The 20,913-nt window shown below is 36.7% G+C and overlaps 1 protein-coding gene across 1 annotated transcript in view; it reads left to right on the top strand.

Moving 5' to 3' along the window:
* The window catches only part of LOC136250635 (E3 ubiquitin-protein ligase rnf213-alpha-like), a 486,640-nt gene that overhangs the window by 412,687 nt on the left and 53,040 nt on the right, over positions 1–20,913 (top strand). The window contains exons 77-80 of the mRNA XM_066042860.1: positions 6,156–6,258; positions 14,857–15,240; positions 19,146–19,268; positions 19,333–19,425. Coding sequence (XP_065898932.1) covers positions 6,156–6,258; positions 14,857–15,240; positions 19,146–19,268; positions 19,333–19,425 — 703 coding nt within the window. The remainder of the gene's footprint in view (positions 1–6,155; positions 6,259–14,856; positions 15,241–19,145; positions 19,269–19,332; positions 19,426–20,913) is intronic.

Genomic DNA, 20,913 nt, shown 5'->3' on the forward strand with positions numbered 1-20,913 from the left:
AACAGGAATAAACTCGATTTAAACAGCAAATAAAATACAGGTGCTTATTAAATCGATCATAACTCACGACTGAAACAAGCTACGAAGTGGCTCAACCTGTTCACCATGAACTGGCCCATCAATCAAGGTATAATGTTTTTTGTGTATGTCTCTGTGTGGACAAAGAAGATGGCCATTTCAGCAATTAAATGACGATGGTAAACTTTATTTCTACTGCATCGTGAATAAGCGCCCATAACTCACATATGGTACACTCTACGAACATGAAAGAAAACGTTTCATACTTCCAATGAACAGGAGAATTTGGTGATGTATAGGTTTTAGTGATTTGAGCTTCATTTTGGTACATAACGAAGCGATTGAAACGTGCATAAAATTTTTATGTAGCATGCATATTTTTACCCAGTTTATTTCAATACATTTTTATAGCAAAATAGAATTTTGTGAAAATGGCCTGTTTTCATTCAGCGGGTCACATATACTAATAAGCATTTAATCCCTACTTCAGTCTATACCCATGACTAAATTAGGAATTAAATGCTAACTAGTATATCTGCAGGTGTAGGCAACCTCCCTTGTTTCCCTACTTTTTTTCTATGATCCCTAATTGAACTTAAAAGTCATAATTTTTCCTTATTCTTGTTTGTTAACTTTTTTTATGACTGGTGAGCCTGCGCATACTGCATCAAAAAAAGGATGGCATCAGGGTTAATGTTTTGTCTGAACGTGTGCATCAGCTATCAATTACTGACTCGAAAGTAAAGTGGTCATTATGCTTCGCTTTCAGCCATGTTCAGCCCGTTACACAGTGCTACAAACGGAAGAACAATAAGAGAAGCACCTCCACAATCAATCCAGTCACCACAAGAAATATGGACACTTCCCTATTACAAACGTAGAGAAGCCATGCATTGCGCGACTGCAAATAGACACTTTGGGAATTCAGCAAAGGAAGACAAAGGTAAGTCCATGATGCATGCATTGTACGTACTACGGTATACCAAAGGCATGTCTCAGGATGAAGCGACGTCAAACAGTGACAAAATTAAGCCCATAACCTTAGCCGTTATCGAGTTTCGCTTGCCTGCCTGATGGCAGTTAGTCAGTAGAAAATTTCATTGAACAATTTATCTTAATTTTGTAGCAATCTATTGGAAGCATTTAGAGTCGTACTGAAGGCACTTCTGGGCTTGGTTATACTTAACCAATACTACCAAGGCACCAGGATGGTATTGTGAAACTGGTTTTTTGGGTGATATTTTTTGCCAGGTATTTTTTTGCCAGAAGGCCCAAACCTCCGTGATCCTTTTTAATATACAGTACTACCATACCATATGATGCCATTTTGTAGCACTGTAACTTTGAAAGTTCTTGGCTTCTAGAAATGAAACTTTGGTTGGCCATTCCTCTGGCTATTTAGATAAAGAAAATCTAATCAAAAACAGCCAAGCTGTAAAAAAAGGTGCGGCCCCCAAAAAAGGCCATGGTGAAAAAAGATGTGAAATCCAAGGTGGTGGCCAAGAAATGGCTGTGATGGTAGGTTAATGACAAAAAATTTAATTACGACAATTCAGGTGAATTTGCATTGCCTCCTCCACTAGGATTCGGCACCAAATTCACCTGAATTGTCGTAATTAAAGTTTTTGCCATTAACCTACCATCACAGCCATTTCTTGGCCGCCACCTTGGATTTCACATCTTTTTTTCACCATGGCCTTTTTTGGGGGCTGCACCTTTTTTTACAGCTTGGCTGTTTTTAATTAGATATCACTTCTTTTTGTATTTGTGTATTGCAAAGCCGGCCTATGGCTGGCTTTGGGGCTTTTTTAACCCATCTGTTTTTTGTTTTTTTTACCACAGGAAGAAGAAAAGAACTTAAAGACAATTTTTAATACTTCAACTATTTTTGATTCTATTATATAGTAATTATACAAATTATATACATATATTTATTAAATGCCAATTATTCTCCACAGGATAATTTCTTTGCAACTGATCTCTCTACTGGGTGACTTGAAATGTAGCTGAACTACAGGATGGTTTCTTTGTAGCTGACCTCTCTACAAAGTGACTTGCTTCTAGCTCATCTCTCTATAAAGGGGTTTGTTTGTAGCTGAACTCTCTGCGAGGTAATTTGATTGTTGCCGAGCTTTCTACAGGCTTCTTTCTAGCTAATCTCTATATAGGGTAACTTGTTTGTAGCTGAACTTTCTACAGAGTGGGTTCTTTGGAGCTGAACTCTCTACAAGGTGACCTGTTTTAGATTATCTCTCTACAAGATGACTTCCTCTAGCTGATCTCTCTACAATGTGACTTGTATCTAGCTGAACTATCTACAGGATGATGTGTTTGTAACTGAAATCTCTACAGGGTGACTTGTTTCTAGCTGATCTATCTATAGAGTAACATGTTTCCAGCTGAACTCTCTACAGAGTGTGTTCTTTGTAGCTGAACTCTCTACAAGGTGACTTCTTCTAGCTGATCTCTCTATAGGGTGACCTGATCTCTCTGTACGGTGACTTTTATCTAGCTGAACACTCTACAGGGTGATTTGTTTGTAGCTGAACTCTCTACAGGATGGTTTCTTTGTAGCTGAACTCTCTACAGGGTGACTTGTATAGCTGAACTATCTACAGGGTGATCTATTCATAGCTGAACTCTCTACAGGGTGATTTGTTTGTAGCTGAACTCTCTACAGGATGCAAGGTTTCTTTGTAGCTGGTCTTTACAAGGTGATTTCTGCTACTACAGGGTGACTTGTATCTATAGCTGAACTATCTACAGGATGATCTGTTTGTAGCTGAATCTCTACTGGGTGATTTGTTTGTAGCTGAATTCTCTACAGGGTGATTTGTTTCTAGCTGATCTCTCTATAGGGTCACTTGTTTCTAGCTGAACTCTCTGTTCTTTGTAGCTGAACTCTCTACAAGGTGACTTCTTCTAGCTGACCTCTCTATAGGGTGACCTGATCTCTCTGCAGGGTGACTTTTATCTTGCTGAACTCTCTACAGGGTGATTTGTTTGTATCAAAACTATCTACGGGGTGATTTTTTTATACCTGAACTTTCCACAGGGTGATTTGTTTGTAGCTGAACTCTCTACAGGGTAATCTGATCTCTCTACAGGGGGTGATTTGTTTGTAACTGATATCTCTACAGGTAGATTTGTTTGTAAGTGAACTCTCTACAAGGTGATTTGTTTGTAGCTGATTTCTCTACAGGGTAATTTGTTTGTAGCTTAACTCTCTACAAGGTGATTTATTTGTAGCTGAACTCTCTACAGGGTGATGTGTTTTTAGCTGATCTCTCCACAGGGTGATTTGATTGTAGCTGATCTCTCTACAGGGTGATTTGTTTGTAGCTGATCTCTCTACAGGGTGATTTGGTTGTAGCTGATCTCTCTACAATGGGTAATTTGTTTGTAAAAATCTCTACAGGTTGATTTGTTTGTAGCTGAAGTCTCTACAAGGTGTTTTGTTTGTAGCTGATCTCTCTACAGGATGGTTTCTTTGTCACTGAACTCTCTACAAGGTGACTTGTTTCTAGCTGATCTCTCTACAAGGTGACCTCCTCTAGCTGATCTCTCTACAGATTGATTTGTTTGTAGCCGAACTCTCTACAGGGTGATTTGCTTGTAACTGAATTCCCTATATTGTGTCTAGTTTCTAGCTGATCTATCTACAGGGTGATTTGTTTGTAGCTGAACTCTCTACAGGGTGATTTGTTTCTAGCTGATCTCTCTACAGAACGGTTTCTTTGTCACTGAACTCTCTACAAGGTGACTTGTTTCTAGCTGATCTCTCTACAGGACGATTTCTTTGTCACTGAACTCTCTACAAGGTGACTTGTTTCTAGCTGATCTCTCTACAAGGTCACTTCCTCGAGCTGATCTCTCTACAGGTTGATTTGTTTGTAACTGAACTCTATACAGGTTGATTTGTTTGCAGCTGAACTCTCTACAGGGTGATTTGTTTGTAGCTGAACTCTCTACTGGATGGTTTCTTTGTTACTGAACTCTCCACAAGGCAACTTTTTTCTAGTTGATCTCTCTACAAAGTGACTTCCTCTAGCTGATCTCTCTATAGGGTGACTTGTATCTAGCTGAACTATCTACAGATTGATCTGTTTGTTGCTGAAATCTCTACAGGGTGACTTGTTTCTAGCTGATCTCTCTATAGAGTAACTCGTTTCTAGCTGAACTCTCTACAGGGTGATCTGTTCATAGCTGAACTCTCTACAGGTTGATTTGTTTGTAGCTGAAATCTCTTGTTTCAAACTGATCTTACTGTAGGGTAACTTGTTTGTAGCTGAACTCTCTACAAGATGGTTTCTTTGTAGCTGAACTCTCTACAGAGTGATTTTTTTTGTAGCTGAACTGTATATAGGGTGATTTGTTTGTACCTGAACTTTCTACAGGGTGATTTGTTTATAGCTGAACGCTCTGCAGGGTGATTTGTTTGTAGTTGATCTCTCTACAGGGTTTCTTTGCAGCTGAGATCTCTACAGGGTGACTTCTTCTAGCTGAGCTCTCTCTTGTTTCTAGCTGATCTCTCTACAGAGTGGTATTTTGGTTGCTGAACTCTCTACACGGTGACTTGCTTGTAGCAAATTCTTTACAGAGTGACTTGTTTGTAGCTGAATTCTCTACAGAGTGACTTACTTATAGCTGAATTTTCTACAGAGTGACTTACTTGTAGCTGAACACTGTATAAACTATAAAGTGACTTGTCTGTAGCTGAACTCTCTTCAGGGTTACTTGTTTGCAGGTGATCTCTATAGGGTAACTTGTTTGTATAGATGAACTCTTTACAGGGTAGTTTCTTTGTAGCTGAACTCTCTCCACAGTGACTTGTTTGTAGCTGAATTCTCTAGAGAGTGTAGCCGAACTCTCTACAGGGTACATGACTTGTTTATAGCTGAACTCTCTTCAGTGTGACTTGTAATGTTCTGAATCACTACAGTGATATATTTGTAGCTGAACTCTCTATAGGGTGACTTGCTTCTTGCTGAACTGTCTATAAGATTAACTGTTTGCAGCTGAACTCCCTACAGAATAACTTGTAATGTAATAGAATTCTACAATGGAGTAAATAAATTTGCTGAATGCTCTATTAGGGTGACTGTTCTATTAGAGTATCTCGATCTCGCATTTGCTACAAGGAGTTGGCTTTTGAATCATAACTGAGTGGTTTGTAATCCGATTCTTCTGTACTACTGCAAGGACTTTCTATGAAGATTATTCCAACTATACACCAATTTTCAGCTCATTGCTCTAAGCGGTTTGCCTAGTAGGCGTAAAAACTAATACTTTTTTATTCATAAAAATCAATCGCGTAATTGTGACACAGGTTGGGTTTTGTGTTATATCTCCATGGTCTTTATCTCGATTCCTTTCAAACCACCAAAAGGCACTCCTACGATGGTTACTCCATCTACATAGAAATTTTCTACTCATTCCACGAAGCGGTTTACCCTGTAGGCGTGACAACAAATCGATCTTGTTTTACGCGAATAATCGGTTATAACTCCCGAACCGTTATCAGATTTGCACCAAATTTGATACTAGGATTCGCCTTTGGACTCCCTTTCTGTGTGCCAAATTTCAAGGCGATCAGTGTACGCGTTTGTGTTTTATAGCAATTTTTGCAAGTGTGCGAAAAGACGAAGAAGAAAAAAAATGAAAAAAAATAATCGAAACTTTTGCAGCTCGTATCTCGGAAATGGCTGGAGCGATTTCCTTCAAATTTGGAATGTAGACTCCCCTAGCTGGCGGGAAACTCTGTAGCAATTTGGTTCCAATCGGATAAGGTATCACCAAGATACAAAGGTATGAAAATGACGTTTTCTTTCTTCCTGTCAATATACTCACGGTGTGGCGCGCTGGCTTCTTGGGCCGCACGACACACTACCGTGTGTCTTGATGTAAAAATAAAATGAAATTCTAACATATGGAGTTCTTGCAGATCCGGTCACAAATAATCTTTTCTGTAACAATACTTTTATGTTTATTATTATTTTAAGGACAATTAATAAAAATTAAATAATGGTGAATATATTATCTATGTTTCTATACATAGTAATTTGGTTTGCTATGACAGATTAGATATTAAGCTGATATGTATATATATATATATATATATGTATGTATATGTGTAGGGCTAATACAAAAGAAAGCCTTGAGAAACATTTTGAAAGGTCACGACAGCTTGCTGAAAAGGCTGACAAAGGTTTATATGTTCTGTACAGCCAGTGTTTTGAGGTATGTTTATATGTATCTTTGTAAAATAATGTTAATACTTACTTTCATAATGTTTGCTATGTGTTTGTCTGTATACATTATGTCCAATACAATGGTAGGATCTTGTTGTTAGAATTAATGCAATTAGATGAGTTTTTTTTATAATATTGGTACTGGGAAACGAATTTGAACAAGGATCATTAGTTGTGATCATGAAAAAACTACATAAATAAGGATGGAGAAGGGATTGCTGAGGTGGTGATGTAAACCACTAATCCCTATTTTGACTCTTCTATAAATAGGGTTACATTACCACCTCAGAGATCCCTTCTCCATCCGTATTACTTCTTGCCTATGCAGTTTTGTTTACAAGATCACAACTAACTCTATTCTTCTTCTTCAATTTACAATATTTTGTTCCCTGGTTTCTGAATTTTTTCATGTCCATGTACATGGACAAAATAGTTTATAGTATGTGCCTGCAGGTAAATGTTCTTACATTAGGACCTTCCTTGCTACAGCATGCAACCAGCAATTCTGCAGCTTGCTCAGAAACTCCAACTGAAGCATGTTGTTTCCAGATACTTTCCTAGTGGCAAGATAAAGAGACTTCTGATGATGTGGCTGGTTGTGGAGGTCTGCACATGTTCGTGGCTTGAAAAGATGGTGAACCACCAAATGACACAATATACAATACCACTTTCCTTTTAGTAGATAGATAGACTTCACCATAATTTACTGGTAAAAGAAGAGTTGCAAAAAACGCGAATAAAATAGCACGCCACAAAGCAACATGCTCGACTCCAAGTGTAAAAAAATTTTTTTTTAATTTAAAACATGGAAATAGATCTAGAAGTCACTGAAAAAGTAAAAAAACAAGAGTCCAATAAGCGAGCATGTTAAACACACAGAGATCTCTATTTGGACTCAATGGATTTAGGGAAAAACAGTGGTTTCCATAAATCAGGGTCAGATAAGTACTGAGAATGCTTCTGTATATTAATGTTAGTTGAGTCCAAGTTTAAGGGCAAACAGGTCAAAAATTAGACTTACTGTACACTGCATAAACAACTTAAGAGAAGCCAAAGAAAGTGTCACTTCTCTTAACATGCAAATAGAGATCTGTGTGTGTTTAACATGCTGACTTGTTTGACTCTTGTTTCTTCACTTTTGTAGTGATCTCTATTCCCATGTTTTAATTTTTTAAATTATTTTTCTACTAGTTTGTTCACTGGACTAGCACTGGTACCTGCCCTACGTGCAGGACCATGTCCACACTAACTAAGCATTAATATCACTGCACCATGTATTCACACTAGTGCTGAGCGATAGTAGAAAATTCACTATCACAATAGATATTGAAGTATTATTCACGATACGATAATATCACGATAATTACACTTTGAATGATCTTCAGTCAAATTCCAAGTATTCAATACATAAATAAACATGAGCATAATTAACACCATCATAAATTACTGTTTTCTTGTAAATGCATTAATTGAGTAATTAATTGTGTGGGCGGCCGATATTTCGACATTTTTGTTACAGCCTTGCAGCCAAATTTTTCCATGATAAAGCAAGTCAAGTAGCTATAAAACAGCTAAGCCAGCTTCTCAAACAGCCTTTTTAGTGCAATTCTAGACCCTTCGCAAAGCAATTGACTAATTTCGTGGGCGGCCAATAAATCTACACAGCTTGTTATAGCCTTGCAACCAAACAATTCGTGAATAAACAAGCCTAAAGAGTTACAAAACAGTTGAATAAACTTGGTAACAATGTTTCTAGTAATCTTACAGCAATATCACGATAGTAAACTGTAATTATCGTATCACGATAATGATTTTTTGATCGCAAGTATCGAACTATCGATATTATTGCTCAGCTCTAATTCACACAGCGTACATGGTGATGTCACTTTTAAGCCTGAAAGCTATATGAAATGTTGTGACCATAGCAGTACTGTAGCTAAGACAACTATAGTAATGTGTATACATAAATAATATGTTTACCGCACAGGTGTTTACATGTACCTGTCCTGATATGTAGTAACATCATTTGACGACTTTAACTCACTGACATCAAAAAGAAATGACTAGTATTTATACCTGCCCTACAGTGCAGGACTTGCCGTATTGTGCATGCATATGTTACACATTAAGCTTAAAATTACCCTTTGCGTATCATCTCCACATTAACTATATAAATTTAATGTAATGGGAACCAAGCATTACAAATCAGTACCTATGTATGTAGTTATGTAGTATGCATGGTGATGTCACATTAAACATAAGGCTGCATCCTGCAAGTACACTGAAATGATGTAAGCACCATGATGCAGGTAGGTAAGCTTAACAGCAGAGCTATATGTGTAACAAACTAAACTAAACAAGTATTACCACATCTGTAATTTATAATAGTAGTACCTGTCATACGTAATATTACCATTTCAGATTCTACATGGAATTTAGCTGACAGTAAAAAGAAACAATGTAGCAACAGTGTACCTGTCTTACAGCAAATAGTACCTGCCCTACAGTGCAGGAGTTTCTCTGTTTAGTATATATGTTACACTTTCAAGTAACAATTGTGACTCCCACCTGTACAAAGTTGTGTAATTTACTGCAAGCACATCTACACTCCAGCAGTATACAAATAATGTATCTACTCTATAGATACAGTATAGTCTCATGTACATATTTCCAACTATAGCTCATCTTATTTCCATACAAAAACATTATAAGTTGATGTCAAAGTATTTACACTGAGAGTGAAAATAAAACGACACACACTTAGAAAAGAATGTCGCACAAGTAAGGTTCAGAATCAGAGACTTACATGAAAAGTTCTTATACTGTAGGAAAAACTGTCCTTCATGTCCATAGTAACTAAAAGTTATAAGCATTAGATATCAGCACCATCATTCACACAAAAATATAGGGAAAAAGATGGCACAAAAATGTTACCAAAACAAAACAAACAAGCAAAAAAAAAAAAAACAGTCACCACCTGGAATTCAACTCAGACCTTTGGTTTATAAGGCACGTCTCTTGACCACTTAGCTAAACTTCTAACATTAGTGCCATGCCTTGACCACTTAGCTAAACTTCTAACATTAATGGGAAGGCATTTAATCCGTCTTATAAAGACATGTATATGTAGACTGGTACAGGTGTTTACTTGCAATATGCATGTGGTTTAAAGAAAGAATTTAAGCAAATTTTTGTCTACACTCTTGCACTAATCATATTAATACATGCATCAGCTGGCAAGAAAATCATTGGATGCCAAAGTAATGCAGACAGACGGATGGCTTTTCAGTTTTATATCAAGACACACGGTAGTGTGTCGTGCGGCCCAAGAAGCCGGCGCGCCACACCGTGAGTATATTTACAGGAAGAAAGTAAACACGATTTTCACATCTTTGTAGCTTCGTGATTCCTTATCCGATTGAAACTAAAATTGCTACAGAAGTGCCGGCTAGGTAGGGGAGTCCACATTCCAAATTTGAAGAAAATCGCTCCAGCCATTTCCGAGATACGAGCGGCCAAAGTTTGAGTTTTTTTTCTTCGTTTTTTTCTTCTTCTACTTCTTTTCACACACTTTACAAAATCTGCCATAAAACACGAATGCGATTTCTTGGCCGCCACCTTGGATTTCACACATTCCAAATTTTTACCATTAACCTACCATCACAGCCATTTCTTGGCCGCCACCTTGGATTTCACATCTTTTTTCACCATAGCCTTTCTGAGGGCCGCACACTTTTTTTACAGCTTGGCTGTTTTGGATTAGATAATACTATACAACCAAATACTAAGAATAATACAAACTGTGGTTAAAATTACACCATAAATAAATGATTAAACACTGTACAATCGAGATACTCTAATAGAGCAGTCACTTAGCTGTAGTAGAGCACACACTCTAATTACCCACACAGTGCCATCTTTGATTATCTACCCTATAGTTCATTATCACAAGAAAGTAAAGTAGCTAAGTTACGTGTGTTCATCTTGCAGACGTGCTCAGATTGATATATACTTTAATACAGTCACTTACCAGTCAGTTTCAACTGTAGCAGTCACATATATGATTACCAGCTTAGAAAATCCTGCCAATCTTTGTAGGTGTAATGTAATTGCATAATACTGATATGTAACTGGTGTTACTGAGCTACTAGTAGCTACTGTTTGTGTTATTCTCCTGACCGCTGTGTGCTAGCTACACACTGTATATGCCTTGCACCTGTTGTTAGGTTGTCCCATTCGTACATGTACTTGGTTGTATGTGACCTGGTCCTATTATACAACCAAGTAATAAGAAATGCAGTTAACACTACTTCATGAATAAATAATAGATAACTCAAAAACTATGAGACCTACAGACATGTACTAACCAGGAATAGATTCACCTGTGAATGAAAAGGCACAAACGTATAATAATTACACCTATTCATGCTAATGATTTAAACAAATGTGTGATTCTACAGGTAAATAAGATCACACTAATTCCAGATCACATGAAGGAGAAAATTTGCAACCGTCTTGCGAGTGATTGCAGGAAGGTCAGAGGCCACTGTACACGTAAACAACAAGATTACACATTTTAATGTCAGTGTTGTTTGTAACAGTTTAGGTATCCAATCCAGCATATGCACTCCAAGCTTAAACAACCGCCACAGGCTTGACATGCAATAGTGTCACGTACCTCAAAACCACAGGTTAGTATATATATATATATATATATGTGTGTGTGTGTATCACGTTCACACTTCAGATCAAAGGAAAGCCAGTGCACATATATCACATATTGCACTGGCTCAAAATGTTAACAAGATATGCACACTGGTACTATCTCGTTACAAACTGCCTTAATGAGATATGCACACTGCACCAGTGCGTATATCTCGTTAAGGCAATATGTATATCATTAACTTGAGACATTACACACCTAATAGGAGTGCACACTATATTCAGAAATCATTAGATTTCTTTGATGTTATCTGTTATCTCTCTTCTCTTATATAGGGAATCAAACAATCTGTGATTGTGGGATTCAATTTTGCCAAACAACCTGTGATTGTGGGATTCAATTTTGATGTACTTTTGTAAATGTAGTAATTAAAGTAACATAATTAACACTAGTCTCTTAAAATTGATATATTAGTATCAGTAAAATCAAACTACTGTTTGATGTATTAAAATTGAATCCCACAATCATAACTTACTTGATTCCCTATATAAGAGAAGGGTATAGCAACTAAAGATTTTGCCAATTAGGTGCGTCTGCATTCTAAAGTAGAACATATTAGTTATACCACGGGCACTCGTACTTTGCCTGTATATATGTACTCGGGCCTGCGGCCCTCATGCTCATGCGTATATCAGGCAAAGCACTCGTGCCTGTGGTATAACTATTACATATACTTACCTAACCTGTTAGGTATACTTACCTATAGTTTGACGGCTATGTGCCTAAATATACACCTGGTGGCACATTTGAAGGTTCACGTGATCATGGTATATTATACAATTATAACAGGGATATGACTAAAATATACGTATGACTCCCGAGAGTGCGCAGTGCTCGACGGAAAGTGCATATATTTAGTCATATCCCAAGTAATCGTGTTATAACTGGTGTATTCTACAACCCAGTAAATGAAACAATTATAGATAACATTATATGTGACCGGATTTGCGAAAAGGGGTCTTCCACACACATCCAATATACCAAGTGTGACGATTCATAACTTCAGATTACAATAAGCTATTGGCTTGAAATGTGGGCTGTAATGAAAACCAACATAGGCTAATTGATGAAGAAAATTTGAGGTTTGTATGTGGTTTGACAACTAAATTATGGTCTTCCAAAGTCATAGAATTGGATATGTGTGTGGAAGACCCCTGTTCGCAAATCCGGTCACATATAGTGAAACAGCACCTGTTGGAGATCATATCGGAGATTGTGTCAGAGATCGGAGATCTTGTCTTCACTTCTAATTAGTAGCTTATACTATCATTCGGTGCTGTAATTATAGCTTAATATATGTACTTCTCTTATCACAAGCTGACGCAAGTTATTAATTTGAAGTGCAAGAAACCAGGACACATGATAATGTGTCGTACGGCCAAGGAAAGCCAATGCATCCAGCAGACAAGTGTGTATTTTGCAGGAACCAAGAAAATGTAAATTTTCATGAATTCGTACCTCACAAACAGACATTTTTTCTGTGAAATATTCCTCGGGATGGGACATCTTCCATACCACATTTGTGTTAAGTTGGTCCAGCCGTCTTTGAGATATGCACCTTTAAAATTTGTCTTATTTTCTTGTATTTTTCTTCATCTTCCATTAAGTTTTCTTTTCGCACCATTAAGTTTTCTTTTCGCACCACTTACATAAATTGCCACAACTTGTGTAAGCCTTTCAAATTTTGGGGTATAAGAACATATCATAGCTTATTCATCTTCTTTTCCAAAATAGCAAGTGTGATTTTTTGTCACACCTGCAGGATAAACCACTGATAGAAATGACTTTAAAATCAGTATGCAGACAGTCTGACCATCATAGTGTGGACCTTTTGTGATTTGAAAGTATTATTAGCTAAGCAGATATAAAGAAAAATCCGAACATGTGAAACAAACAAGATCAAAAAATTCATGCAAGAAAAAGATTTTAAAAGAATTTTTCAAACTTCAAATCAGAGACCTTCACACCTATATTCCCAAACCCTTTACTGTCACTGCTGTCAGTTGCTCACCTTACTTAATTTTACCTTATAAATGGAAACTCCAGTTTACTACACCAGAATATAATTTTGTGGATCTATCCATGGAAATTCTAGATTGCTCTAGAACATTTTGTGTGCATTATTTAGAATTACTCAGAAAAATGTGCACTCTATTATAATACTACAAATAAAAATAGGCTATACCATGCAAACATGCATAAAATTCACAAAATCAAGGTACACACTCTAATAGAGCAGTCAGCCTCATTGTGATTTGTTGTCACACCTACCAGCTAAACCGCTTTTGACAGCTGGTTAAATTTTTCTTGTATGTGTAAACCTTCAATAACATAATGGAAATTCGTTTAGATTTCAATGAATTATAATGTGAAATCCAACCATATATGTGACCAGATTTTACAAAACCAATCCAAATTGCACATCAGGCAAAATCAAACCAACATCACCAGTGGATAGCTACACTATTATTCTAGTAGTTTTGACCCTCAGCATTACCCAAACTACTTAAGGCTGGTTTTAACAGATGTCTTTTCTGGGTGGTGTGGAAAGCTCAAATGACGGTTTCGGGGCCTGGCTTGGCAAGAATCAGTGGTTTGCTGGTGGATGGCCTGATACTGTTGGTCAAACGTTTTTCTGTTGATTTTGCTGCATATCAGCCACTAAAAAGCCTGTAATCTCATGTCCGTACTTCAATCATGGTCTGCCTCCATTTTAAAGTCTATCTCTTCCCACCCCACCACCCCTACCCTCCTCCCCTTTGTGAGCACGCGTGATACTACTTCACTCTTTGAACTGGTCAAATTTCTATCTTATTCAGTGGGAACTCTACAAGCACCTACAAGTCCTGGAAGTGGTCTGGAAGGTAATAGATAAATACATCTTTTGTGTAAATTTCATGTGCGTGCTTGCTATCCTTGGCAAGTTAAGCTAACTTTAATTCTTTAAAACCGTTTATCTCAAAACTTCTAATGTGCAATTTGGATTTTTTTTTTCCAAAATCCAGTCACATATGAAAATACATCTGAAGATCCCTAAATAGAGTAGCAATATTCAACAACAGCGAAATAATACAAAAATTAATTTCAAATGTCACATATAATATAGTTTTCCTACTTACCCTGTAGAAAAATATAAGACAGCCAGAATATACAAATACAAAAAGAAATGATGTCTAATCCAAAATAGCCAAGCTGTGAAAAAAGGGTGTGGCCTTCCAAAAATAGGTTAGTATGAAAAAGATGTGATATCAAAGGTGGTGGACAAGAAATGGTTGCAATGATATTATACTGCCACTTAATTTGTAAGGACAAGAAATGGTTGCAATGATATTATACTGCCACTTAATTTGTTACAATGATATTATACTGCCACTTAATTTGTTACAAATTAAGTGGCAGTATAATATCATTGCAACCATTTCTTGTCCACCACCTTTTACAAATTAAGTGGCAGTATAATATCATTGCAACTATTTCTTGTCCACCACCTTTGATATCACATCTTTTTCATCAAAGGTGGTGGCCAAGAAATGGCTGCAATGATATTATGTCAATTAGTTACAAATTAATTGACATAATATCATTGCAGCCATTTCTTGGCCACCACCTTTGATATCACATCTTTTTCACACTAGCCTATTTTTGGAAGGCCACACCATTTTTTGCAGCTTGGCTGTTATGGATAAAAGTAGAGGATTATTTATACTTTACTCTATTTATGCAGCCAAAGATTAGTGTGTAACATATAGGTACCGAGTGCCAGCACTCAATGTTGTAGAGGATTCGTTTGGTTGGAATTGTAATGGATTATGGGTGTACCATAACAGTATGGTAATTGTGATGATTACTGTGATAATTTTACAGGATGAGCTTCATAAGCATGCAGCTAGTGAAACTGAAACAACTGAGAAGTGCTTAAAAGAGAATTTTGAAGAATACATACACTCTTATGGATTGTTTTCAATAAATAATTTAATGGCGATTGCCAAACTTCGTTACCATTTGTCTCAGCTTGCCATTGCTCTTTGTAAATTGCCTCAAAATGGAGCTGTGGAAACATCCCCTAAAGATTGGAAAGATACTTTAGAGTATGTTCAAGCAATATTTCATGAACCTAAAGGCAAATATCCTGCTGAATATGTTGTAAAGTTTATAATACGGCAGTATGGTATTGAAAGATTCAATGAGTTGAAGACATCTTATCCTTGGATAGTTCCAGAGCACCTTAAGAGCAAAGAAGAAAACAGCGTAAGTGTATTTGTTGACATAGCAAAATGTTTTAGCAGACACAATAACATATGTGACCAGATCTGCCAAAAATTTGACATACTCAGGAATTCTATATCATACAGTACAGTACAGTAGTACTGTATATTAGGGATCATGGAGGTTTTGGTTTTTCTGGCCAAAAATATCACTCAAAAACCAGCTTCACAATACCATCATGGCGCCAACCAAACCCAAAAGTGTCTTCAGTACAACTCTACATGCTTCCAATAGATTGCTACAAAAAAATTTTATAAATATTCAATAGAATTTTCTACTAACTACTTGCCTGCCTAATGCCTTCAGGCAAGTGTAACTTGATAACGGCTAAGGCTATGGGCTTGATTTTTTCACTATTTGACGTCGCTTCAGCCCAACAGGTGTCTTTTGGCATACCGTAGTACGTACAATGCATGCATCATTGACTTACCTTTGTCCTCCTTTGTGTCCCATTGACACGGTAGCTCGATGGCTTCCCTACATCTGTAAACAGAAATTGTCCATACTTTCCGTGGTGACTGGATTGACTACAGAGGCACTTCTTCATTTGTAATTTTGTGAAATGACCTGAACATAGCTGAAAGTGAAGCATAATGGCCACTTAACTTTCCAGTCAATATTTGATAGCTGGGGCACACATTCTGATTAAAAAATTCTCTCAGGTGCCATCCTTTCTTTTGATGCGGTATTCGTGGGTTCAACAGTCATATTAATGTTTCAAAAAGTAAGCAAACAAGTATAAGGAAAATTAGGAGTTTTAAGTTTTAATTAGGGATCATAGAAAAAGAGTAGGGAAATAAGGGAGGTCACCTACACCTGCAAATATACTAGTGGACATTTAATCCCTAATTTAGTCACGGGTATAGACTGAAGTAGGGATTAAATGTCCACTAGTATATCTACAGGTGTAGGCGACCTCCCTTGTTTCCCTACTTTTTTCTATAATTCTTAATCGAACTTAAAATTTCTAATTTACTTTTTATTGAGCAAAGTGTATGCTCTGGTGAAGTTTTAACGTCATATGCCAAGAACTTGTGGAGTTACAGCCCTACAAAGTAGCGACAGGTTTTTGCAGATCCAGTTACATATTGGCAAACAACTCAAACAATTACATTTATTTTTAACATATCACCGTGGTACTGGTACCTTTTCTGCATGTAGGACTTGCACCTATTGTGTGTTACATGTATATTATAAGTCTAAACCAAAACAGCCAAACTGTAAAAAAAGAGTGCGGCCCCCAAAAAGGCCAGGGTGAAAAAAGATGTGAAATCCAAGGTGGTGGCCAAGAAATGGCTGTGATGGTAGGTTAATGGCCAAAATTTTAATTACAACAATTCAGGTAAATTTGCATTGCCTCCTCCACTAGGATTCGGTGCCAAATTCACCTGAATTGTCATAATTAAAATTTTTGCCATTAACCTACCATCACAGCCATTTCTTGGCCGCCACCTTGGATTTCACATCTGTTTTCACCCTGGCCTTTTTGGGAGCCACACTCTTTTTTTACAGCTTGGCTGTTTTGATTTAGATATCACTTCTTTTTGTATTGCAAGCCACAAAACCAGCCATAAACTGGCTTTGGTGCTTCCTTATAACTTGTTTTTTTTCCTTTACTGCAGGAATTGTGGAACAAAAGAAGTAATTTTGTGTATAGCTTTTTGTCTGATTAAATATTTGTATATTTAACACTGAATGATTATCACATACTGTAGTTAATAAGGTGACTTCTTACATAACTGAACTGTAGCTGAAACTCTCATTGTTTGTAGCTGAACTCTTTTCAGGGTGACTTGTTTCTAGCTGCACTCTACATGGTGATTTGTTTCCAGCACATATTTCTACAGGGTGAATTGTTTGTAACTGATTCTCTATAGGGTAACTTGTTTCTAGCTGATATCTCTACAGGGTGATATCTCTACAGGCTGACTTGATCTTCTACAGAGTGACTTGTTTGTAGCTGATCTCTCTACAGGGTAACTTGAACTATTTACTGGGTGACTTGTTCCTAACTAATCTCTCTACATGGTGATTTGTTTCCAGCACATATTTCTACTGGGTTATTTGTTCGTAGCTGATCTCAATAGGGTAACTTGTATCCAGCTAATATCTCTACAGGATGACCTGTTTCTAGCTGATCTCTCTACAGGGTGATTTGTTTCTAGCTGAACTCTCTACTGGGTGACTTGTTCCTAACTGATCTCTCTACATTGTGATTTGTTTCCAGCACATATACTGGGTGAAGCTGATCTCTATAGGGTAACTTGTATTTAGCTGATGTCTCTACAGGGTGACTTGTTTCTAGCTGATCTCTCTACAAGGTGATTTGTTTGTAGCTGATCTTTACATGGGTTACTTGTTTCTAGCTGATCTCTCTTCAGGGTGACTGCTCTATTAGGATGACTGCTCTATTAGAGTATCTCGATCTCACACTTGCTACACCAAGTTGGATTTCATGTTATAACTCTGTGGCTTTATGTCTGATTCTTCTACACCATTGAAGAACCTTTCTAAGATAATTACTCCATCTGTACAGCGATTTTCAAAGCATTACTCCAAGCTGTTATCTGGTAGGCGTGGCAAGTAGTCTTTTTTTTATTAGCTAATCTCGATTGCATAATTGTTACACACTGTTGGTTTTTTCATTGTATCTCCGTGGTGTTTAGCTTGATTTCTTTTAAACCACAAAAGGTTTGAGGTTTAATAGTTAACCTATTCACCCACCGATTTCAGCTTCTTCCCATACACGGTATACCCTGTAGGCGCGACAACATATTGGTGTTATTTTTCATGAATAATTGCTAATAACTCCTTCACTGATTACTGTATTTCAGCCAAACATGGTACCAAGATGTGCCGTTATACCCCCTTCTGTATGCCAAATTTAAAGGTAATCGGATATGGCGTTCGCATTTTATGGCAATTTTTTGTAAGTGTGTGAAAAGAGGAAGAAAAATAAGAAGAAGAAAATGAAGAAACTAAGCCAATTTTTGAAGTCGCATATCTCCAGAACGCTTGAAGTGATTTCGCTCAAATTTGGTATGTGGAGTATTGACGTTGGCGGGCATGTCCACAGCAAACATTGTCTTGTTTTATAAAGGCAACACAGAGCTACAGAGGTGTGAAAATCACATTTTCTTCCTGTCAATATACTCACGGTGTTGCACGCCGGCTTCTTGGCCTCGATCCTTTCCTAAACATTAGATAAGTATTAAATATCATGTTAAGTGCGTATGACAAATATACTACATCCAACCAGAGTTGGCTTGTCTAAATATACTCAGCAATACATACATTGTTAAGAAATAGTCTATTTAGAGGTAAGTAAACTGGTTGCTTGAATATGTATATACACAGTTGCAGAAGGTTATGCAAAAAAAATGGTGCTTACTTTGTGACAGTCAAGGTTTATCATGTGGTGACTAATACAGAACATATCAAAGCAAAACAGCCAAGTGTAGTTGTTACAACAATAAAATAATACTATTTACTTGACTTAAATTATTGAAGTCACCATTAGCAAGTTAATTTGATGCCCTCATAATTTTATCCCTGTCAGTATTAATGTCATCTTCCTAGATTGCACAGAAACTCTGTTCTTACTAATTACAATTAGAGCTCACATTGGGAAATTTTAAATGTCCCTCACATCAAATCTGCTGCAAAGTTTATTTACATGCAGTTTATGAAAGACTTTTACCAGATTTTTCTCCATATACCACTGCACTGAAAGAGATGTATTGACAAAAGACAGCCATTAAACCTTTATTTAAAAGCAATTTTAGTTCCAGATGATAACTATTTTGTTTAGTGCAACACACAAAGCAGTTATATGTTAGAACTTTTGGGTAATCACATGTAATATGACATGGAATCTTTAATATTAGGGAGATCAAATTATCAACCCTGTTCAAGTTTATCATACGGTGGAAGGATTTGATAAATTATTAGAGGCACTGACAGTCCTTGTTACAAGTTCTGATAGCACTGAACTAGACAAAGTTGTGAAGGTGATGAATACAACACTTGCAGTCCATTAGTACATAGTTATTATGTATAATTCTTTTCTTGTAGGAGCTTATCAATCCTGGTCATTCCGTAATGATTACAATGGCAATTTATGCAAATGTAACACTTAAAATTCCTTCAATGAAAGTTTTACCAAAGGTAATACAATTATTTTTGTATTTCAAAAGTTATGGGTAAACAACATAGTCAACCAGCATTAGAAACATGGAAATACTCTCTTTTTTTCGTGTACATTGTCCGTATTTAGTAGAATGGCTAAGATAATCTCTCTACATTATACATTGGTTTAAATGTAAAGTACCTTGACAAGATGCTTGAATGTAAAGGATAATTCTACAGAGTAGTATATGTAGTTGCAATGATATACAATACACATTATGCATTGTACTGCAGAACTGATCCCTGCGATTTCTACAATGTGTAGTGTGGCCAACAGAAGCCAGTATGAGCATGCAATAGATAAAACCATGAAAATGCAATTTTCATGCATCAGAAACAAACCATGTTTGCTGTACTAATTCACTCACAACAGTGAGAGACACCATCCGTACCAATTTTGGCTTGACCATATTTAAGTAACGAATGTTCAAAGTATATTGTTTATCACATTTTGTTGTAGTATTTTTTATTTTCTTTTTCTTTTTTTATTTGCTCATACTTGGTTTGATTTCCTTCAAGTATGGAGGTAGCACAAACACATTACAGCACATTTACAGCTCACTTTTATTGCGTATTGGGTTAAAGAAACAGAAATTCATGTGTGTGTTAATTGTTACACTTACTGCCTGCATAGCATAGCAGCATAGCCAATATTGTCAATATTGTGCACTTTTTCATAAACCATGAAACTTTCTACATAAATAGTACTAGTACTCCTTGTAACATGTATTTGTAGACCATCACAGATCTTACTTTCAGTGACCTTGATGGCCATGTTTACACAGATAAATGATCATAATCTGTCTTCATTTCCATGTAGCATGAACATGAGCATGCATGATTACCTTAGTTAAGCCGGGGCTTGGAAATGTTAGCACAAAAACAAGGGAGGGTGGGTGGGTGGGTGTTTTATTCAACATCTGAGACAAGATTCGGAATTCAGCACAAGTAACACCTGCTGGTAGCAATCATGTGCGCATGTGCAATAGTGAATATTTTATCGATAGTGGGTTCAATCCCAACCATACACAGGCTTCCTTGTCGGTTAACCTTATTTACAGTGGTAAATTGTGTATTGCAAGTGTGATTTGTTACTATACCCACCACCCAAACTGCATTTGAAAATTAGCTAAATTTTCTTTAACAAAGTATAAACACTTATTAACGGATCAGATATGGCATGAAAACAATGTAAATACACAATCATGATACTCTTATAGAGCAGTTATGTATTCCAGTACATGCAACATTCAGTAAATATTATTTAGTTACAAAAAACATAATACCCGAAGTCTTGAGTATATAGTTCTATTCACCTGTAGGAAAATAAGGAAATAAGGTGTAAATTAAACAACCCATAGCCTACTTTTGGGTTTGCATAGTACTTAATATTACATAATAGTTACTGTAAAATCAGGCTTGTGCAAACATTTGGGATTCTTGCAGATGTAGAGCTATATATCTGTA

This window comes from Dysidea avara, chromosome 3, assembly GCF_963678975.1.
Source record: "Dysidea avara chromosome 3, odDysAvar1.4, whole genome shotgun sequence".
In the NCBI taxonomy this organism is placed as follows: domain Eukaryota; kingdom Metazoa; phylum Porifera; class Demospongiae; order Dictyoceratida; family Dysideidae; genus Dysidea; species Dysidea avara.